General features: G+C 40.5%; 1 protein-coding gene across 1 annotated transcript in view; it reads left to right on the top strand.

Moving 5' to 3' along the window:
- Positions 1-23,764, top strand: part of LOC306876406 (neural-cadherin-like) — a gene marked incomplete at both ends in the record, with an annotated part of 304,042 nt that extends 280,278 nt beyond the window's left edge. Inside the window, 7 exons of the mRNA XM_079427539.1 lie at positions 5,248-5,428; positions 6,173-6,339; positions 11,492-11,756; positions 13,121-13,301; positions 15,142-15,386; positions 22,050-22,204; positions 23,213-23,764. Of these exons, the coding sequence (XP_079283665.1) occupies positions 5,248-5,428; positions 6,173-6,339; positions 11,492-11,756; positions 13,121-13,301; positions 15,142-15,386; positions 22,050-22,204; positions 23,213-23,764 (1,746 nt within the window). The remainder of the gene's footprint in view (positions 1-5,247; positions 5,429-6,172; positions 6,340-11,491; positions 11,757-13,120; positions 13,302-15,141; positions 15,387-22,049; positions 22,205-23,212) is intronic.
- Between the last annotated feature and the right edge of the window lie 481 nt (positions 23,765-24,245).

Genomic DNA, 24,245 nt, shown 5'->3' with positions numbered 1-24,245 from the left:
TTTTTACATTTGATGATTTGTTTTTCTTACTTACCTAATGAAAAATGTAATGCATTATTTACTGTTCATATGTTTGTTCTACTGTTTTTTTGTTTTTTTTTTGCATGTTTATAATAACAAAGATTAATTTAAAAATACCTATATTGTGTTTATTAATATAGTAATTATTATTAAGAAAAGAACTGGAGGAAAAGATGCAAGGTTGCTAGGAGATTTTGCTTTGGAACCTTCAGAAAACTTTAACTTGATTTTTCTCAAAATTGAGCCTGCTGACTCTATCAACTTCAAACAGGTGTAGCTCAGCTATTTTCCATCCGATTCCAACAAATCGTACATCATTTTGAATGTATTTTAATGGATAAATAACACACTTTTGAAAATTTGCTCACTGTGACTCATTTTGCTTGCACAGGTCACAAATATACCAGTATGTACTTTTAACTACTTAGCTGCTGAAGGAGATACGATTGTAAGATGTGTACTGCATAGTTCACACTTTCTCTTTCCAAGAAGTGTTATCTGAAGTGAGGTATAATCGACCATGCCACTGCCCATAATCTTTTAAGCCGATCTGAGATCTCGCATCATGTTATGTCAAGGTTTGATACAGTGGGTGACTGTTTGTTTCTCATTGTAACATCATAACTCAGTTGAAGGTTCTTGAGTCTAAAACACTTAACCAGTGGTCGCCAGCCACAAAGAAATAGCACAGAAGTGTTCACTGAGGCTACTGGGGCTTGCCTGAAGAGCAGGTCATAGACTGTTAAAGGAGGAAGTACAGAGGTGGAATTACTATTTTAGACTCTCTTCTGCCCACTCTCTTTTATCAAACCGTGTACTTCCTTTTGCTCTCTCTCTGTTGTTGACCTGTGAGAGGCTTTTTGGTGGCAAATACACAGTGTTATGGGGTGCATGGCAAAGTGGTTTTAAGATTTAAGGATATTATGCCATTTACTGAGCCACTTTGGGAGGTGCATGCAGGGAACTAAAGTGCGTTACTTAAAAGGTCACACAGGTTTGCTTGAGCCATGAATTAAGAAAAGAGAAAGTACGATCCTTTACTAAAACCAGACTTAAGGGAGAGAATAAACCAAAAAAACTCTAAAAATGTACAGTGAAAAGGCCGAACTTTCAGAGGTGTTCGGCCTTTTCTATGCTGTTTCATTGTTATACAACAGCATAGACAAAACAGAGCAATGTTTTGTCAAAAGTTTGGGGTCAGTCTCATTCTTGAACTGAATCGGTGAGTCACAAAGCATACCAGCAGTGTACAGGAGATGGTTTCAGGCAGACAACACAGGCAGTGCTAACATTCATTATGGTCTGTGCAAGATGACCTTACAGCTAACAATACAAATCGCAATATAATGTATGTAGAAAACTCACATTCAACAGGACAAGAAGGAGAGTTTCCAGGAATAATGTACCGACAGCTGGTAAATTTATCATTAATACTGCTAATGATGAAATATGTGGAAGGGTCTTGAAATAGTTTCGCAACAATGACCTGCTGGCTGTACATTGTCCCTGCTTATTGCATGACTTCTCACCAAATAAATTAATATGAAATATAGATATGAATAGATTATTAGCTTTTATTAGAGAGATGGAAATGAGCACAGCTATGTAGTAAGCATATAGGCTTGAAGTAGTTAGGTACCATGGACAACTGCCATTATCCATAGTTAGGACTGTTGAATGCTACTACTGACGAATAATTTGATTGCAATTTAAAAACGAGTATGCTGTCTCTTGGTCATGTGTCAAGTGTTTTTGAAAGAATCCTTTAAGCTTTCCAAAGCTGCCTTCATTTAATCAAAACTGCAGTAAAATCAGTAATATTGTTAAATATGATTACAAATTAAAACGACTGTTTTCAGTCACACTTTATTTTAACGTCCAATTCTTGCTATTAACAAACTATTAACTACGGCTTTTGCCTCAATAAACTCCTAATTTGCTGATTATTAATAGTGTGCAAGGCAGTTGTTGTCACGGATCGCTGAGAGGAAAAGACGAGGTCAGGGTCCAAATGCAGGTGAGGTCTTTAATAAAACAACCAAAGGCCAACACGGCACAACAAACACTTCAGCACGACAGATCACCAAATGGCAAGACAAGTAATGAACCCACACCAGAGTGGTGGGAGAGGGGAGACTAAATAGTCAGTGGCAAATGGGGAACAGCTGTGGGTGTACTGAGTGTGATGATGATGCGACAGGTGTGTGTTATGTGGCAGGTGTATGTGATATGGGAGAGGAGTCCGGGAGAACGGGAGATGGCGGCCTCCTGTGGCGCCAGGGAGAAGTGCAGGACCCGGACTCGTGACACTACCCCTCCCTAAAGGAACGGCTTCCAGACGTTCCACCAAGCGCAAAAGTCTGGAGGGAGGTGGAACCGGGGGATGGTGAAACAGGGGGAGGGATGGCGGGCCAGGTCCGTGTGAAGGCAGAGGGCCTGGAGACAGAGACCGAGCAGGAGACCGGGGCGGATTCGGAGGGTTGGACCAGGGAGACTCCAGCCGAACAGGAACCCCAGCGAACGGCCAGGGTGGGACCGGAGGGACAAACCAGGCGGGCACCGCCGCCTCGGGAGCGCTGTGAGCGGGTACCGCCGCTTCGGAAGCCTTGAGAGCGGGCACTGCCGCCTCGGGAGCTTCGTGAGTGAGCACAACTGTCTCGGGAGCTTCGTGAGCGAACGCCGCGCTCTCAGGAGGAACGTGAGTGAGCACAGCTGTCTCGGGAGCTTCGTGAGTGAGCACAGCTGTCTCGGGAGCTTCGTGAGCGAACGCCGTGCTCTCAGGAGGAACGTGAGTGACCACAGCTGTCTCGGGGGCTTCGTGAGCGAACGCCGCGCTCTCAGGAGGAACGTGAGTGATCACAGCTGTCTCGGGAGGAACGTGAGTGAGCACAGCTGTCTCGGGAGCAACGTGAGTGACCACAGTTGTCTCGGGAGCTTCGTGAGCGAACGCCGCGCTCTCAGGAGGAACGTGAGTGATCACAGCTGTCTCGGGAGCTTCGTGAGCGAACGCCGCGCTCTCAGGAGGAACGTGAGTGATCACAGCTGTCTCGGGAGGAACGTGAGTGAGCACAGCTGTCTCGGGAGGAACGGGAGTGAGCACAGCTGTCTCGGGAGGAACGGGAGTGAGCACAGCTGTCTCGGGAGGAACGGGAGTGAGCACAGCTGTCTCGGGAGGAACGGGAGTGAGCACAGCTGTCTCGGGAGGAACGGGAGTGAGCACAGCTGTCTCGGGAGGAACGTGAGTGAGCACAGCTGTCTCGGGAGCTTCGTGAGTGAGCACAGCTGTCTCGGGAGCTTCGTGAGCGAACGCCGCGCTCTCAGGAGGAACGTGAGTGACCACAGCTGTCTCGGGAGCTTCGTGAGCGAACGCCGCGCTCTCAGGAGGAACGTGAGTGATCACAGCTGTCTCGGGAGCTTCGTGAGCGAACGCCGCGCTCTCAGAAGGAACGTGAGTGATCACAGCTGTCTCGGGAGGAACGTGAGTGAGCACAGCTGTCTCGGGAGCTTCGTGAGTGAGCACAGCTGTCTCGGGAGCTTCGTGAGCGAACGCCGCGCTCTCAGGAGGAACGCGAGTGAGCACAGCTGTCTCGGAAGCCTTGTGAGCGGGCACCGCCGCTAACTCCACCCTGAAGGTTGAGCCGCTCATCCATAGAACCAGGTTGATGTACTCCTCCAGCGACTCCTCAGGGTCCCAGAATGGCGTCAGGGACTTGAAGGGCTCGGCTAGGCCACCCCTGAAAAAGACCATAAGACAGGTCTTCTCCCTCTCCGATCGCCGAGCCAATTCAAAAAACTCCCTGGCATACTCCTCCGTGCTCCGGACTCCCTGGCGAATGTTGAGGAGCCTCCCTGCTGGACCCATGTGTGGTGGGTTCATTCTGTCACGGATCGCTGAGAGGAAAAGACGAGGTCAGGGTCCAAATGCAGGTGAGGTCTTTAATAAAACAACCAAAGGCCAACACGGCACAACAAACACTTCAGCACGACAGATCACCAAATGGCAAGACAAGTAATGAACCCACACCAGAGTGGTGGGAGAGGGGAGACTAAATAGTCAGTGGCAAATGGGGAACAGCTGTGGGTGTACTGAGTGTGATGATGATGCGACAGGTGTGTGTTATGTGGCAGGTGTATGTGATATGGGAGAGGAGTCCGGGAGAACGGGAGATGGCGGCCTCCTGTGGCGCCAGGGAGAAGTGCAGGACCCGGACTCGTGACAGTTGTTAAATTTAGGGATTGGGTAGGATTAGGGATGTATAATATGTTCATACAGAATATGTGCTTAATAAGTACTAATACTAATAAACAACCAATATGTTAATAATAGGCATGCTAATAAACAACTAGTTAATAGTGATGATTGGTCCCTCAATAAACTAAGGTGTTACCCTGTTTTCTATTGTAATATATAAAAAAAAAACTAAAGCAAATAAGTGTCATTATTCAGAAATATAATATTGCTGAATTTCACTATTGACCGGTGGCTTTATTGTAAATTGTCTGTATGTATTGTTCTCTCTGTGTTATTAATGTAATCTGTTGGCCAGGTCATGTGTGGGAAGTGTTAGAAGTTAAATGTTTCCACACTGTTACTCAGGCGATACTGTAGTTTACTTCTTCCTTTGTTAGGAAATAAATGACAAAAAACCAACCTGTATAATATGAAATAATAGTGACAAACAGCAGTTCAGTGGAATTAATTCAGCCCCTTTGCTTATTTAGCTGTGCTGGTAAATCAGCCATGCTCTCTGTTTGTACAAGGTGCAAGAAGTTCCCGCACAGGGTCAAACTCATGCTGCAACCACTTCAAAAACACCCTGTTAGGAAGAGTGGGCATGAATAAATGCGAGTCATTAGATGAAAGGAAAAATTGATCTAATGTGGTGCGTGGTTGTTCTGATGTAAAGAGAATCTAAAGCCTCAAGGTTTCCCCATTCTGTTAATACAGAGCGCTGCAGGCCAGCTTTTTTAAGTGGCTGTGGCCTGCCTAGCATGGTAATATTCATTATGGCAGGCTGGATTAAAGGTGAATGCACAAATAAGATAAAACGTTCTTTCTCTTTTCATCTCTTATCTTTTCAAGGCCTCCCAGTTTGGCCCATCTTGACCGTTATTCTCTGTTTTACTTATACTAGCTTATTCTCTTTTATTTATTTATTTTCCTGCTGCTCTCAGTGTTTTCATGACTTCTGTTAGACTGTAACCCTCACTTTGATTCTTTCTCAGTTTTATGACCTCGGTTCACCGGCTGACTCCTCTGGCAGTGCTCCGGGATGTCTGATGACGGACAATAGCTGTGTGAACATGGGCTTTCCTTCCTGCGGGACCCGGGGGCGCTGCCACGGAGAGTGGGGTTCCTTCAGCTGTCAGTGCATACCTGGGTACAGCGGGCATCAGTGTGAAAAGGGTAATTACTCAGCAGTTGTCCCAAAGTTTTCAAGCCATGTCTGTTTCCACAAGTGGAATTTGAGAGAGATGGAGTCACCGAAGTTAAAGCAGATAAGAAGTCATTGCTAAGGAGAATGACTGAATGGATGTGAAAACTGTCTCTGTGTGTGTGTGCGTGCGTGCGTGTGTGTGTGTGTGTGTGTGCGTGCATGTTTATGTGGTTTATGAGGACACAAATTTGTATAATGATGACATGGGTATGACAGAGGTATTACAATATGAAGGTGGTTTATGAGGACACTGCCTATGTCCCCGTAATTCAAAAGGCTTAAAAAACATACTAAATGGTGTTTTTTTGAAAATCTAAAAATGCACAAAGTCTCCTGTGAGGGCTAAGTTTAGGTGTAGGGCAATAGCACACACAGTTTGTTCAGTATAAAAACCATTACGCCTATGGAGAGTCCCCATAAACCACAAAAACCAACATGTGTGTGTGTGTGTGTGTGTGTGTGTGAAGGCTTTTCAGTGGGGCATTAAATATCTTTGAATTGCTCTGTGTAGGAGGGGATAGTGTTAGCACCCAAGCAGGATTTTCACGCACACCGAATCTTGGCACAAATCGCATTCAGAAGTGTTATGAATTTGTAGAGCTTCTTTATGTAACATGACTGGAACATCCTGTGATATTCTCCCAGTGCATTTTTCACTGTTTATGCATCCTTTTTTAAGGACTGCATCTGAAGAACACATTTGTGTTTCACAGAGGTCCCGGAGTATTCTTTTGATGGAAGGAATCACATACACTTTCAGCTGGCCTTCACGCTCCCGGCCAGACACACGCAGGTTCAGGTCCTGGTCCGGACACGCAAACATAGCAGCTCTATCCTCAGCCTGCTGTCCAAAGAACAGAATGAATATATCAAGCTGGAGGTTAGTGCTCTTGAAAGCATCTCTCTTTTTCTCTCTCATGCTTGTCACTTCCCTTGAATATAGCAAATGCATTATCAAGGTTTTTCAGCATTATTGCATTATCTTTCTGCTGAAGATGTGTTGTTACCACGTTCTTTTTGAAAATAATTGTTCTTTTCCAAAGACTCTCATATTCTGCTTTAAAAAAACTAAAGGAAAAAAAAAACTACAGTACAAAAACTTTACCAATTCCCAAGCCTTTGAATGGTAAAGTGTGTTGAAAATAATATTTCTAATGTATTATTACTGTTAGTTCATGACACACATTAAATATGTGACCCGTGCTGACAAAATGAGTCAGAATGCGCATAGGCTAATTTTGAGCTACAGGCCAAAAAAAGTGAAAAATATTGAAAAAATTAGTTCATTAAGCCCTCGTCTAGCGATCCCAGTGCTCAGAGTAATAATTAAACTTTTAAAAGTATCTTTATTTGTACGTTTTCTGAGAGGAGTACCTTTTCTCCGATCGCTTCTCGTGCTGACTGTTATCTGAAGAGCCCGCATAAAGACGCTTCTTCCAACACGCTATCCCAATAAATATACACTTATACACAGAATTACGGTATTTAAGTGTTCATGCAAACATAATCTGTTATGTCTTAAGTGAATGTTTGGGGAACTGTTGGGGAAAAATATCGGATGTGTAACATTTTATTAGATCCGTGCATCACAGTACATAAAATAGGTTTGTCGTCTGTCACATTAATGTTAATCAAACCATAAAAGTGTTAATCAAACCCTAACCACACTTAAGTCATTTTTACATTTTACTGTTTGTTTTTCTTATTCGAATCCTTGTTTATATGTACAGTAAAATACAAATAAAAACAGTTATACACTATAGGCTACACTTTCTTATATTTGCTCTTTTTTGCATTGGTTCTTATTTATAACAACAAAGAAAAAAAAGCTATATTGTAATTATTAATCTAGTAATGATTATTAAGAAAAAAAGAGTGGGGGGGGGGGTGTAATGTTTGTGGGTGATTTTGATTTGGAACTTAAGATAAGAAAACTTTAAATCAGTTTTTCTCTAAATTTACTTTGCTGACTCATTTTTGTAATTTTTGTCCGATTCCAACAAATCATACATAATTTTAAATGTTTTTTAATAGAGAATGTAAAAATAAAAATAACTTTATTTAATTCATTAATTTTATTTAGTTAATTAATTTGTATTAGTTATTAGTTTTTTATTTGTAATTTGTATTAGTTATTAAAATTTGCTCATTGTGACTCGTTTTGCCAGCACAGGTCACACATATTGTTAACAATTTGAAACTGTATTGAGCTGTTTTTTGTTTGTTTAAATAAGTCTCAAGCTCACCAAGACTGCATTTATTTGATCAAATATATATCTAATACAAATATATATTAATACAATAAAAAATATATATTTTTATTTTAATATAGGAACAGCCATTACTGCAGTTTTCAGTGTCACATGATCCTTCAGAAATTGTTCTAATGTGCAAATGTGTTGCTCAAGAAACATTTATTATTATTATTATTAGCAAAAATGTTGAAAATGGTTGTGCTTTCTTTTGATGAATTGACAGCTCAAACTTTTGAATTCTGTATGCTAATACATTTTTTGACATTTCATGTTGTATAAATGAACATGAATGTATTATGAAAAAAAACATGAATTAACTTTGAACATTAATATGTTTATAAATTAACATTAACTTAGATATTATACCAGAAATATTGAGCACCCTGCCAACACCCTCCAAAGTGATTTTTTTGTAAGGAATGTTTTAAATGTCTCCTCTGTTTCCCTACAAATTTATGCCCATGAAATGTCCTTACAACAAATGAGCAATGTTGACCGCCGGCATATAAAGTTTATTTGTTCTTGATGTGCTCTGTAATAGCAGCCCATCTGCCAGACCCCGCGAACGTTGTTGCAACAGCGGTGCAATGTGAGAATTTGAATGGAGTAACGAGTTTGTGTTTAATCATAGAGGCATTAGTATGCGTCTCCTGATTCGACTGATACACTTGCAGAATGCATGCATCTACCCTCTCACTCCAAGGCTGTCTCATTTTTTCTTTTTTTTTTTTTTCTTCTCTCAACACCTGCTTTAAGATGCTGCAGTCGGGTTGCTGATTGCTGCTTTGTTTCTCTCCCTCTCTCTCCTCTCCTGTTCCTCTGTCTCTCTATCTCTCCCATGTAAATTGTGGGTGATTTATCTGTGGCATGAATTAGACGTGTCTGTGAGACAGGCTAGAAGACATTTTATATCCCCAAAAGTGGCAGGCTACAGATTTCATTACCTGCTTATATTGTGATTTTTGCTAGGCTTCGCAGCGGTGCAGGAACTGATGCTGCCTTTGTGCCATGTTCAAAAGATTAAAACTTAATCTCCTGCTGTGCTCCTCTCAATTACCTTAGCAATAATGCTAATTGATGTGATGTGCCAATACCCATTTAGCATTGCCTGTTGTGTCTGATTATGATGCATCATCTCACTGAGACATTTTCAGCAAGGTGTTCTTATCATCAGCGGATGAGGAGGAAATGATAGTTTGATAATCTAATTTCTTCTCAAGAGACTTAGCCACAGGTCCATTAGCGGGAGCAGAATATCAATGTAGTCTGTGTTTTTTTTTATTTTTTATTCAAGTTTTGATGACAGCTCACAGAAAACATTTGTATACATTATTTGAGACTATCACCTTTTTGAGAATAAGCATGGAAAAACAAAATATAGACCTCTAAACCTGTGGTTCTCAATCTTTTTGACTCCAACTAAAATAATTCAATTGAATCATTCCAGGAGTTATGAATGCTCCTCAAGACTACCACTCTAACTAATTGATTTACATGACTTTTGTTCATGATTTACTGGATAACAATAAATAAGGATTTTTAAATATTTATATTTTACTTACGAATTCTACCTGATAAAATATGGAAAATGTATAGGCCTATTTGTTGTAAAAAAAAATGCCATTAGAATTTTATTGTTTAATTTGTGTTAATTTACATGGCTTTTCCAGGTATAGAAATAGCACTTTTAAAATAAGGTTACCTCATGTATACAAGACTGTGGATACCCTAGATCTTCAGTGGAAAAAAAAAAAAAAAATTGTCGAGGGGGTGATATAAGAAATATCTTGATTTTTAGTAGTTTAGTGGTATTTTTTTAAAGGGGTCATGAACTGAGAAATCAAAATTATCTTCATCTTATGACATATAAGAGGTCGTTGTTCTATAAAAACGTCCTGTAAGTTTCAGAAGTTTCTTTTTAGTCTAAAAACATTATATTGAAGCCAGACTGCCAAAACAACAGCTTGTGGAATGTACAAGTCTATGATGTAATAGTGTGGCTAAACATCGCCTCCACAGAAGAAGATCATCACCTGCTTCTACATCACTGCCGGTTTAGCCCCGCCCACCAATTCATGCATGTAGTGGGTAATTGACAAAAGTTGCACTATTGCATTGTCTATCATTACAGATCATTTGATATGTAGTGAGTATTTAGGCGGTTTTACCTAAATCACAGCAGCGTCCATCTGTGAAGGATGTAGGCTGTCAAACATACACAACTTTTAGCCAATCGTATATATTCCCTCACTTTCCTCCTCAACGAAAACACTTCAGTCCTGATTCAATACCTGATGTCTCATCCCTTTACAGCGTATATCACCAAAAATAGTTTATTTAGGGTTTATTTAATGATTCACAAGATTTTGTCATGACACTGATTTATAATGTCTCATAATACTTTTTACACGTAACAAAATATGAAAAGGTGGTTGGGGAACCCAGGCATATGAGCGCTATGCACTTAAGATCCAATGATCCATGATTAAATGCTTTTTAATTCTTAAACATGCAACTAGGCAGATGGCTTCACCTGCTGCTCCAGATGATGACATTGATTTCTGGATCATTGGGTGGGGATGAGCAGCATGGAGACACGTTTCACACCAACTAGGGAAGAGAGTGAGCATTTATGGGGTAAATCTTAGGGCATGAGGAAAAAGACCAAATATTTTCCATGGAGAGATTAAAGTTAATGTTCTTGTTAATTAGTTCGCCTTCAGGTTTTAATACCTACCCAGCATAGCAAAGCCTTGAAATACTCGAACAATCCGGTTTGAGATTATTCTCATGAGCTGTATAACGCAGGTGAAACTGAGTAGGTTGTGGGAGAGGAGGAAGGTGCCAAGTTCACAGAGGTCAAAGATGTTTATTTATATAAACTGTTTACAGTTGTTGTTGAAATGTGAGAGAGCCTCACTGCCTTTTGCATCATTGATTAGTCCTGCTTTTTAAATCACCACAAAGCCAGGATCCAAAATGGAGGCTGGCAAATTATGCTCTCTGGGACACAAGCAGAAAGACTCTGAAATTAAAATGAAGGTTGGGGCTTTCTTCAGGAGATCGGCCAGCCGCTCGCTGTCTCACAAATAAATACACACTTCATTGTCAAACCTGGCTTTTTTTTTCTCCAGGCATGGCGCTATGGCTAGTACCCACGTGCTTGTAAAGTAAAACCCCAGTTGCATTTTTGTTATTAGTCTGTTAAAAAATAAGCCATTGAAGCACTTGTTGGATATTGGATGATTCAAAGCATGACACTTCAGGTTTTTTATATAGTACTTTGATATTACACACCTTTTATCCTACAAACCCTCATAAATAATAAAGCATTCCTTAGAAACATTTGATTTATATGAAGCAATCGGTTTAAGAAGAGCTCACAAAGGGAAAGAGAGAGTAAAAGAAAATCTTACAGTTGACCACTAGAGAGTGAGTGAGGCAACATACGAATATAGTGGCAAACCTCACTGACACCATATTGAATTCCCTGCTCCCACTGTCTCCAATTAAAGGGCTTATATGTTTAATTCTGTTAGTGCTCTGTCGTTTTATAAGATCCTGCCCTAGTCTGATGTCTCAAGTCCCTGTTGGGTCTGTTTCATCCCATACTGAGCCTCTCTCTCTACATCAATACCACTATTTTCATAATTTCACAATTGTTCTTTGTCTCCGGCACTATTTTCAACAGATTCCTCAGATAATTTACAAAATTCTACATAAGCTTATTAACTGAAACCATTCTCTCTCTCTTTTTTTTCTGTCCCACTTTCTCAGATCTATCAGGGTCTGTTAAGTGTCTTCTACAACCTCGGTGATGGGGACTTCAACTTGACAATGCCCTCTTATCATTTAGACAATGGAGAGTGGCATGACATTCACTTAGATCGGCATGACAATGAGTTGACCTTGCGTCTGGACGGCGGGGGAGGACGGCGAGAGGTCACGGGATCGCCGGGTCGCAGTCGGGAGATTGTTATTGATCCTGCTGTGGTGATGCTGGGCAACTCATTCCCCTCGGGACACAACAAGAGCTTCCAAGGTAAGGTACAGGTGTGCTCCTGAAGCTCAACTCTCCAATGACACATGATGCAAATCTCTGGAAATCGTATTTCCAATCCATGTTGTACTATACACTGCAATTCAAAAGAGAAATATACAATAAAAACATCAGGGCTGTGAGAAAAGTAAAATAATGAATCACAAATGATCTCTTTTTCGTCTGTTTTCTTCAAAACAAGACAACAACAGATGCACAATTGCCTCCAGACCTGTTATAACTTGCTAACGGCAAACAAGCTCAGGTGTCTCATTAAAGTGAGAAGAAACTGCTTGATGAGACTGTCTTCACCTTCTTGAGCAATTGTGTTTAGCCTCTTTACTAACATTACTGCTAATTCTAAATGAAGAATGAGTTTAAAGAAACACATTGCTGAAAAAAAGGTTAAGACATGCTATTCTAGATCCAAATACATAGTCTAATTTCTGTTTTACCTTGTTCTCTTGCGTTACGAGAAAACAAACCTGGCGCAAATGATGGAACTGGCTAATAAGCATCATGGTGTGAAAAACATACCACACTACACCAAGTTGTACTTTCAAAGCAGCACCAAATACAGCTCCCTGATTGTTAACTCGTCTCAGAGTTGATTAGCAGTCTGTCCAGAACTTCTCGCAATAGATGAATTGGTTGCAATAAATGAAATGGAGTCGATATGTCAAAGTGTGCATGGTGAGCTGTGGACAACTCCAATAGACACTGTAGCATGAAATTTTGAGCTAACAAAAATGCTGCCTTCCATGGCCAGAAAAATCCAATCACTGAGTTATATCAGAGCACTGTGAAGTAGACTGCCGTTTTACCGCTAATCCAATTTAACTTCAGTCAGAAAAAGGACTTAGCCAGCACATGCATACATCAAGCAGAAGAATCTGTACAGCTTTATCAGCTAATTCATACAGCAGTTCCCCTATCTGTCATGATTACACACTATTGTATTGGCAATAATGAAAAATTAATAGGAACGATTAATTCATAATAGCCTCAAATGCACCTTCAGTGTAGAGGGGAAGTACAGCTAGCATATAAAAACTGACTACGGGAGGGAAGGGAGACAATGACATGTGACATGAAAGAGAAGAGGAGGTGGAATAGTTCCCTGCGCGCAGGCACGCTGGTTAGCCTGAGGCACACACTTTGTGTCTTTATTAAATGGACTCTAAAAGCACTTGTCTTAAAAGCTCAGAATATGAGTGGATCATGTTGAGCTCAGTTTATCTATGTATGCGTGTGAAGAAGCAAGTGTATGTTGTGTAGGTGTAAGAGGAGGATTCACACTTTATGCTATATTTGTACTGTAACATGAAACATGTTGGCATTTGTTTTGTTTTTCCTTATTTGCACAGGCTGTATGCGGGACCTGAGACTCAATGGCCGGTTTATTCCTCTGGATGGTCAGGCCAGAGAGGTGGTGTCGTTGGTCAGTTCTCAAGGTGTGTCTCTGGGCTGTTCCTCTGACTCCTGCCGGAAAAACCAATGTAGTCCCCCCTTTACCTGCGTGGACCTGTGGAGAATCCATGAATGCAGGTACACAAATACACACAGTTGTGGTTAAAAGTTTACTTACACCTTGCAGAATGTTTATTATTTTACCTAAATAATAGGGATCATATAAAATACATGTTATTTTTTTATTTTGTACCAATGGATTTATAAAAATGGACCCTGTTCAAAAGTTTGTTTTGTGATGGTTATTCTTGAGTCCCATGTTTGTCCTGAACAGTTAAACTGTTGTTCAGAAAAAGTCATCCAGGTCTTGCATCTTTGGCATATTTGAACCCTTTCCAGCAGTGACTGTATGATTTTGACATCCATCTTTTCACACTGACAACATCTGAGGGACTCATACATACGCAACTGTTACCAAAGGTTTAAACATTCACTGATGTACAAGAAGGAAACACAATGCATTAAATATGGAGGGGGGGGCTTTTTGAAAGTTTTCACTCCCCAAATTGTACTTATTGTCTTATGGGAAACATGTAAGTGTTCTGTAGCTTCTAAAGGGCAGTACTAAATGAGAATATTATTTATTTATGAATGAAAAATGTACACATCTTTATCCTGTCCAAAAAAAGAAACAAGGTTAGTTTTAATGAAAATCCATTCTAATCTGCTCCATGTAAGACACACGTAGGGCACTCCACTTAGCCAAGCCTTATGCACTTTGGCTCTGGGGTTGTGTGTCAATGCGCCTCAGTCAAAGGCAGACAGGCAGGTATGATACATGTGGGCTGCTCTTCACCCCGGACCTATTCACTGTCCTCTCTGGCTGTGAGAGCTGTGCAGCTGCTGTGTATTGATTGTCTATGATTGTATGTTGTTGTTTGTCTACAGGTATTCCCTCTGACTTGCCGATAGTTTTATAAGCGGTCACATTGGATTTCCGCACTGTGTGCATGTGTGTTTTCCCTCGAGATTTTTAGAGAGAACCTCAAGATTTTTAGTTACATATTCAGACAAATCTTGAATTCTTTCAGTGCTCTCTTTCTATGCTGATCTCCTGGGCAAAGAAAAATTCAACGTGTGATCTTAAGCTTATTTTATTCACACAGGGTTTTAAACGTACCACATCACTGTGAGCAGTTTTACATTTACAAACATTGTGTGGATTTTTTTAGTTGTACCAAGGAATTTTCCATTGACTATTGACCACGACCAGTGTCTTTTCATTTTTGCACCACTAGCAGCACCAAACAAAATTGTGAACAAAATAAATAATTTTTTACTGTTTTCTTTTTAATGTTGGTTAAAGTTTTAATAGCTTTGTTTAGTTTTAAATATAGTATTTATTTAAATATTTTTCCTCCACTTTTAATTTTAGTCCCCCCCCCCCCCCCCCCCATTTCTGCACCACTAGCAGCACCAAATAATATTTAGTTTTAAATAGTTTCTAAACAGGTTTTTCAAATACTACCATCAGAGAAAGTATATATGTATACTTCGTCATTAATTAAAGATACAACAACTAACTTCCAAACCTGAATAATTTATGGATGTCATTGTGAGCCTTGTGTCGTGTGTCTTGTCTCCCGCCCTCGTGTTTCCTTATTTGGTTTGTTTCCTGTCCTTGTTAAGTGTGATTATCAGTTAATTATTGTCCAGCTGTGTATTTATAGTCCTGTCTGTTCAGTTAGTTTTGGTCTGGTCTACTCATTACTCCCCGGTGTTTCTGTGTGTGTCAGTCCTTGCCTTATTTGGATTTATTAAAGACTGTTTGATTTGAGTTTACTCCTCGTCTTGTGTGCCTCGTTCCTCCCCGTTGTGTGCACCGTGACAGTCTTCAGTTACTCACTTTATTTTTTTTTGCACATCATATATTACCATTTGATTAATGATTTTCTCTCTTTGTCTCCTTCAATCGCAGATGTCCCCCAGGTCACATGGTCAAGGCGAACTCTACTGGTAAATTTTGCGTGTACACGCTCTGTGCCAGCCTCCCATGTCACAGGGGCACTTGTGTGGCACAGTCTCCCTCCAAATTCACATGCCACTGTCCAGAGGGCTACCGCGGCCAGCACTGTGAGGTGACGCTGGCCATCTACAGAGAAGACGTGGGCCTCAGTTTCAGCTCCCTCTTCGCCATATGCATCTGCTTTATGGCCCTTCTAGGTATCTATCTTCAGCATGTGCTCTTAAAAAAAAATCACTTACTTTCATAATGTTACCAACCTGGTATGAAATTAATCCTTTGTTTCTGTCTAATTGATTCACCTATGTTATTTTATGGGCCTATACCTAATATCGGTGACTAATAATACTAATTATTGTCATAATACCAGTGCTTTATTGGTGTTGCTACATTGAAGAATGGGAGTTGCATTAAAAATGAGCTAATCAGCACCACTACAGGTGAACTTTACAGTTTTAATGAACAGTTTAAGTGCAAAAGGACAGTTAATTACTTAATTTTATTTAATGATAATGTCTCTCTCAGTCAACACCGATTGTTGGTTTTCTGTGAAAAGATTGTTTCATTAGGAGGCTTCAATTACTGGATCAGACCAGTTTTTCTGTCGCATAAATATTAACTCTGCTCTTCCTCCTCTGCTGAACCTCATGTATTTTCAAAACTTATTTTGATGGTTAGCACTTTAATATTCTTGCCCTGTGATTATTGGTATGCATTTATTTATAAGACTTCTGCTTTTTGTAGTAGCTGTTAGAGTTTGGTATATGTATATATTTCATACATATGCCAAGGTTTCTATCAACCGTGTTCCCATGTGTTGCATTTTACTAGCATTGTCTGACAGCGGTAAAGAACACAGTCTACATAATCAATGATCATGACTGCTGAAACTCGTATTAACTCCCTTCATTCTGACGTCCTCATCTGCCTGCATGGCTGCGCTCGGCGAGGCCAAAGGGAACCAAACAATCTTTTTCCTCCTCTCACAGTTTCGTTCCATTATAGATTTGACATGACCTTACTCATTCTCAGCTCCAGTTGCTTTTTAAAGTGTTAATTACTTGATTTGTAGGCACACATTGTGCTGTTTACCCAAGCCGGGCTGGAAATTGAGATCAATGCACTAGGGTTTTGGGCAGAATTTCAATGGTCCCGACTGTCCTGAACTGAATTTAAGTAGCCCGTAAGGTTTAATTTTTTTTCCCTTCTTTGTTTTTCTGCATTCCGTCCTGCCAGTTTGGAACAATTCCAAATGGCGACGAGCTGCGAGTCAGAGAAATATGGTTCTCTCTGCCATATGAAAGGCTTCGGCACAGCATTAAGAAGACATTTTTTCTTCCTGTAAGGTGGTTAATAGGTTTAGCACACCGTGCTAACTCTGCGCTTCCACCTAGCCAGTCAGGCCTCAATCTTCCCCACTGAAAATCAGCCCCCTGCTGACTAACATATCATAAACAGCAATGAGGGAAAAGGTCAATCCGTTAAACTCCAGGAGCAGATAATAGGGAAATGTGGTATAATGACTTGGATTGTTCTTGTATTTGCTACCTTTGAGGGTTTTATTTTGCTATTGTGGTGTCTAAGGGGACGTTTACGCAATGACGATGTACTAAAAACGGAAACATTTTACCCTTGTGTTTATCATATACAGACAACAACTTTGTCAAGCGACCCCTATTCACAGGGATCCGTGAAAACAACTTAAAACACTGTATTATGCATGCCAGGCCAGTAGTTGATGTCACTTTGTAAAGAAACTCGACCCGAACGCGTAATGTGATGTCACTGTTTTCACAAAAATACCCATTTTGTTTACACTGAGACAATAATGGAATCATTTTCGCAAACTTGCACTTTGAAACTCGTTTTCAAAAGTTTGCATTTTCAGGCTTCCAAAACACCATTGTCATGTAGCTAAATGAACAGTCAAAATACATAAAAAGGTTTCCGTTTTGTTGTGTAAATGGCCCCTAAGAGATTATGTGACTGACATGGCTTGTACCTGTTAATTTACAAATCACAAGAGAATTCAACTCTGGATACTGACTCCGTAATGATCATAATTCAGTGCAGCATGCTGTCCAGAGAACTGACTGTGGAGAGGCATCACTTGTCCTCTATTACACCTGGATTGTCAAGTATCTTTCTACAGCAGAGCAGATATGCAGATTTGACATTCACACAGTGTAGATGCTCACCTGCGGGAATAACCACCCATCATGACTTCAAAAGATGGACTTGAATGATTATGGTTTATAGTGCTCTTTGACAATCTCTCTCTCTCTCTCTGTGACTCTCATGGGATCCTTTTTAATGTCTGTGTGAAAAGTTTCTTTCAGTTAAGACACTCTCAGCAAAGTGTCAGTACCCCTATCTCCATTTTCCATGCATTTTGGTGATATCTGCTTTGAGATTAAAAAATATGCCCCATAAGACTTTTTATACCTACATTTAGATCTCAGGACTTCTGCATTTTTCTCATTCAACTAAACCAAGTCTGTCAAATTGTGTACTTTTATTTTCCACATCCTTATTTTCCTAATCATTAACCATTTAACATTTAATGTCACAATGACAGCTAAAGCTGCCACAAAGTTTCTATAATTTGCATTGCAGTTGTCATTTTGAGTGTCCAAAACCAGTTTAAGTTATGCATAGTAATAATGCTTTTAATAGCATGTGATTTCTTTGAAATGTTGCAATATGTCAGTTTTGAATGAATGATTTTTGAGTAAATGCATACAGACAGTGTGCTGAAGTATTACATGCATGCCACACAAATCTGGCATGTACTTTATGCAAGACTCATTTAGTAAAGCATCTGAAAGATATACAGATATACTGTCAGAATATAAAGGGATAATTGCTATATCTCATTAGTTTTTTAACCACAGTTTGAAGAAAAGTCGTAATGTGAGCCATTTGTATAATTAGGTACCTAATGAATACAGCTGTCATGGTTTAATGTAAGAAAGTGCCATGTCTTAAAATACTGAGTGCAATTTATTAACCTGAATTACATCAGTTACTCACAATAAATTGATTGCTCTGACTTAGCTTTTTTTTGGGGGGGGGTGTTACAGTCCAGTATCTAAGTTTAACTAACACATTCCCCTTTGATTTGACGCACTGTGTAGAGATTTGTGGTTCTGAGTTAAATTAAACAAACTTATATATATATATAAAACAAATATAAATGCTGTTGAGCAACATCTTGTTTTTCCAAGCCTAGAGAGAATGAAGAAAACATTTGTTTCCTATTAAAACGTTTCATCAGCTTGTATTGTTTTATGTTGAGCAAATATTCTACTTTTCTGTCTGTACTAAGATTTCTACTAGTGCTGTCAATCGATTAAAAACAGTAATCACATTTTTCTGAAATTAATTGATTAATCCCACCTAACATTAAAGTTTTTAAATATACTTTTATATTGCAATAATTTCTCATTCAATCTTCAAATTAATGCAGAAACAACATAAAAACTGAATATGTTTTAATATTTGTTTAATGGCATCTTTTTCTATGACTGCAAGCGAGTATCCCTGATACCAGTAGTCTAGGAAATTGTTCTTTTTTTCCCCTAATATTTAACTATTGACTGAAATTATCAAACACTAAATTCTAATTTAAATATAGATTAATTCTTAAAGTCCACTAAAGCACTAATTTTACATGTTCATTAAGATATTATTTAGTACCTTTATTAAGGTTTTTTCGTGGAGACTCTTGGCTTGTCAATTCGTGTAGTTGTGTTCAGGTTTTTCTGTCATTGTGAGGACAGCTGGTCCATAATGTAGGCAAATCCAGACAGACACAAGTCAAGTCAGTGCAAACATTCTGGATTTTTCATTTGATTTTCTGTTGAGGCTTCAGGGCATTGAAGGCCAAGTAGTGGTGAGCTTCAAAACTCTGTGCGTGTATGGATGTAGATATGGATGAGGGAAATGGAATAGTATGTGATGGTATGTAACCTTTATTATTATTATCATCTTTCTCTGGTGTATGTGTGTAGATTAGTTCATGTGATGATAGCAGTAAATGTCAATATCATATGCTCATATTGATTTGAGCATTTGAAGGTGGAGAGTGTCTGCAGGGACCTTAAATGGAGAGTGTTTCCAGAGACGTTGAATGTTAGTGTGAAAAAGTGACTAAGTGGTCATTGCATGGTTTCATATATTTCAGATCCCGATCTGGATATTCTTTAACTGGATTGCATTTACAACTTCATTATATTGTGCCGGATAAATACCTAAACAATTGATGGGATATTGTTTATTATTAAATGAGGAAACCAGATAGTGAGACTGTTACTTTCGTACAGCTCTGACAGTTTTTATATTTTACTGACGTAATGGAACCTTAACAACCTACTTTGTCAAACTGGCGGATAATTATTATATGTAGCACAATCTTTGTATTACAAATTACTTGTATGCAGATGATCTAATGTGGTTAGAATTTGTAATCCGATCACGTAAGAAAAATAGCTGCAAAGTGTAGGCTATAGAGAGAGAAACATAAGAAAATAGAAGTAGGAGTAAAGTTTTCATATGTGGTCTGAGCGACCAGATGCATTTACACTTGGGCAAGACTCCTGAGGTTTGAGTGACTGGATAGTTATGTGATTAGTTAATAAATTACCCGCAAATTGTGGTATGGATAGTAAGTGAAGAAAGGTTAAAATATAGAGGAGACCATGCAAATGAGTACAGAGAGATGAACAACGCAAAATCTTGTCTGTAGAGCAAAGGGTAACTCATTTTTAGTTTCCTGATTTATCTTTTCTTCCATCTCATCCTTTGTGATTTTCTGTATGGTAAAATAAATTCAGGGCTGCTTTTGGAGAGTGTCAGTGCTATTAAATTAATAATCACATATATTAAATTGATGAACAATGCGTTTCTTTTAATAAAACCGAATGCTTTGCCCAGGCAATGATTTATTGTTTTCCTTGAAACACAATAAATGTAATGACCATGAGACATCATCCTTAACATGTTCTGTTCCAGTGTTTATCAGAAACCTTGATAGATATTTAAACAGCTCTATTCAGGCTTTTCTATATGCGAAAAAAACATTTCTCCACTGGCTAAAGGTCTGTTATCTTTAGAATTTCAGAGTTTCACATTGAGTTCATTCCATAGCAGAAATAGAAGAGACGCATGAATGTCTTTCTGTATTGCAGTGTTTATCATCTCTACTGTGGAGATTAGGATGCTGGGCTGGTCTTGGGTGTCCTGAGAGGGGTCTGAAGGGTCAGATTGGAGGGTCATGTGATCGATGAAGCAGGCAGCGAGGAGACAAAAGGCTTGTCTGGAATCAGATGAAGAAGCCTCTCACTCAATATCAACCATACAAGATGAATAAAAAAAAAAATACTGTGAAAAATTACACTGTTGGAGAGACAGAAATAGAGTGAGAGGGAGCAAAGCGGCGTTTAGGTCATTTTTAAGGCATACTAATGAAGACGACCATTTTTAGACAGAAATAGCAATTAAATGAGTCACATTTGGCAATGAATAAGGGATAAAATTATATAAATTTCAGCCTTTTTTTCATAGAGTGCCTGGACAGTTTGACAGTTTAATAATGGTCTTGCAAGACTCTTAAAATTGTAAATGTGAAACATTTTTCCGTGTTGTTTTTATACAAGTTCTGTATATCATACATATGCCACAGTTGTCTGAAGGCATTTTGTTCGCAAATGATCTCAGTTGGATAGACACACTCCGTATGGCTTTCTGCACATCTTGTCATCATCTTCTACAAAGCTTGACAAAACTATGCAACAACATATGCCATATATCAGAACACAAATGGAATTATTTTTCTGTTTGCAAATGAGACGTTTCACCAAACAGTTAGGGTACATTTATGAAGACTCTCCAACCTCACAATTGAAATCTTGAACTCAGTTCATTGCATTGATCGAAGGACAAAAGTGAACTAAAAACATATTTTCACTCCAAGCATCTGCCTGATGACGAATCTTTAAAAAGAGCAGATATTTGATGTGTAGTTGTGTGTGGCGCGGTTACCGGCGAGGATTGAGATTGTAGGGTGCCAGAGTGCGATTTTCAGTCTGTTTTAAGAGGTATTGTGTGGAATTGTGCTGCAATGCTTTCAGTTAAGTGCACAAATAATTTAGATTAATCCAAAAGCAGTTATCAAGCTCTGACCCGGCTATTATAAGACCTTCTCGCAGACATCGTGCTTTCCCTCTTTATGGTCCCTTTGCCACATGTCAGGTTCTCATGTCTTGGAAGTCTAAAACTGGAATTATTTACTAGGTCAACCTTAAAACCCGTTGCAACAGACGCAGAATATCCCTGCTGAGGTAATGAAGTGGAAGCAATAGAAGGAAAGGAAAGAGAAAATTTCAAAAGATCTGAAGATTGAAAGAGATGAAACGCAAAAGGCAAGCACACAAAAGAAGGTAAATGGAGAAGAGATCTGAATCGAAAAGAGAGAGACAGAGAGAATAGAGTGTTGGCAGATTGAAGTGTACTGGGCATTTGATAGCAAGATAATATACTCTAAAGGTCAGAGTGGTGCCAAGCAGGATTGATTCAGCGAGCTATACTTGACACTAGCCTCACCACTCATTGAAATAATGTGTCTGTGACAAATCAAGGCCATGTCTACAAAGTCATCATGCTGACATCAAGCCACCCTAGTGCCAGGGAAGCATGACCTGCGGGATGCTCCAGGCGATGTGCTTTCACAGGCCGGCTCACCTAAAAGCAGTTTACCCTGATCTGGGAACAGGGTCAGCGTTCCCTGCAGATTGTAATAGGCTAAAGTGATCCTTGATCAGAACGATCAAGGTAATTCTCAACCACTCTCTGTTTCCCCGCAGTGCTGCTATTGGGGATTTTCCTGTACACGCGCTGGCGGAGCTATAAGGGGCTGAAGGAGGGCGTATATCACGTGTCTGCGCACCATGACGGATGGGAGGACATTCGAGAGAACGTGCTCAACTATGACGAGGAGGGAGGTGGGGAGGAGGATCAGGTGAGCACATGACTTCTGTTTCAAAATTGATTTTAGATCACAGGTCAGAGAATCCGACGCCTGCTTCCGACACAGGAGGACAAGCGAGTGCTCAAAGTTACTATGACAACTTGTACAGGTTGTCATGCGTCCCCGTCATGCACTCTGATGCTGATGACAAGTGACTTCGCTGAGCGCCGAGAGAAAATGCGACAACTCTTTTTTTTTTTTCTAAATGTGGCTTTTTATTTCCAGAAACCCACCTAACAAGAGGTTTGGGGTGTTTGATGTAACCGCCCGCTCCTCTGATCTATCTGAAGTATGTGGGTGTAGATATGTTGCAGGATCTTTTATTCTCATATCTGCCATGCGTAAAATCATGTTACATGATTATCAGATGCATAGTGGTGCTCTGATCCTCTCCATCTGATGAGGGTTCACACATCTCCCTCATCATGTAATCAATTACGCCCACACCCGTGTCACCCACTCCTCCCTCTCTGTCGCTCTTCCTCCTCCTCCTCCTCTTCGTCTATTTTTTCCTCAAGGGGCATTATATGTTTTTCTTCCTACCCCGAGAGCTGCACCACTAAATAACGAGAGGAATCATCCTCGGTGGAATGGGATTAATGTTGATGCTCAATGGGAGAAGGGGACCGGTGTCTTGTTTTGTTGCGTTGACTGAGTGTGTAATGCCGGGCTGTGCTCTTCACTGCGTCTGTCAGGATTCTTCCTCTCAGGTGCAGGAAGACGCACACAAAGGTGTTAATCAGAATGCGGCGTTAGCAGCTTGAATCCGGATTAATGTCATTAACAGTTTGGGGGATAATAAATTACATGATGAAGAAGTACAGACAAGCAGCTTATTTTGTTAGTGAGCTCGGTCTTATTAGTCGTAGCATTTTTTGTGGCAGACGTTGTTATTACACCAGTTCCTAAACGTAATGGCACGTTATGTAACGCTAATGATCTTGTTATTTGTCAGTGCTTTATGCATTTAATTTCCCTCTCTCTCTCGCTCTCCTTCAGAACGCCTATGACATGGCAGAGCTCCAGAAGTCCCTGCAGCCCAGCCCGGCCCAGTCGATGCAGTACAGCCGGTCGCGAGCCATCCACCACCACCACCCTCCCTCCCAGCAGCAACAGCAACACTTTTGCCAGCCTGACCCCCCCTCCAAAGCGGGCATGGCCACCACCACCTCCTCCTCCATCTCCTCAGGAACAACCACCATCCGTAGGGACGTACCCCCCTGCCGCTCTCCGGCTCAAGGCCAGACTGCAAATCCCAGCCGAGCAGCCCAGCTGGCCCGCAAGAGCTTGTCGTTCTCCAGCCAGGACCTGGCCCGCTACCTGTGTGAAATTATCCGTGATGCCGACCAGCACCCAGAGACGGCACCCTTCGACTCGCTGCAGGTCTTCTCCACCGAGGGGGGCGGCTCGCTGGCTGGGTCACTGAGTTCCTTCAGCTCCGCTGGGCTGGAAGAGGGAATGGTGGCGGGTCAAGAGTGTTTGAAAGAGTGGGGGCCACGCTTCGAGAAGCTGAAAGCCCTCTACGAGCGGGCTGAGGGCAGCGACCTCTAAGGAACTGCCGGGAAGAGTTCCTGCAGTGCGAGGAGAGGGGGGAGACCACTAAAGACTAAAAACCAAAGGGATTTTTCTTACGCTGAAAATTCCTATGCTTTGGCTTTCTCTGGATATATTACTTCATGCGAGACACTCCCTCTGCCTATGGAGGCGGGTGCCATTTGGGACTCTCAATGAGCAACAAAAGGGAAGTGCTAATCCAGGACACAGCAAGTTGTGGTAATGGCAGATTTTAAGCCCAGAATGGGCATCTTTATTAAAGTGACTTGCGGATGACAATGATTTTAGTGGAACCATTTGTTGTTTTTGTGACCATCACTGACAGAGCACTTTGGACGTGTTCTATATGTCTGTATGGTCTATATGTTCTTAAATAAAAGAAAGACAGGAAGAAAAATAAACTGCCATACCCAGATGCTACTAGGAAGGGGTTTGTCCGCCTCCTTCATGGGCCGCATTCTGAAATCAGTTCGCCCCT

Source organism: Barbus barbus, assembly GCF_936440315.1.
Source record: "Barbus barbus genome assembly, chromosome: 1".
NCBI lineage: Eukaryota > Metazoa > Chordata > Actinopteri > Cypriniformes > Cyprinidae > Barbus > Barbus barbus.
Note: the sequence above shows the minus strand (reverse complement) of the source record. Positions and strands in the feature narration are given on the sequence as shown.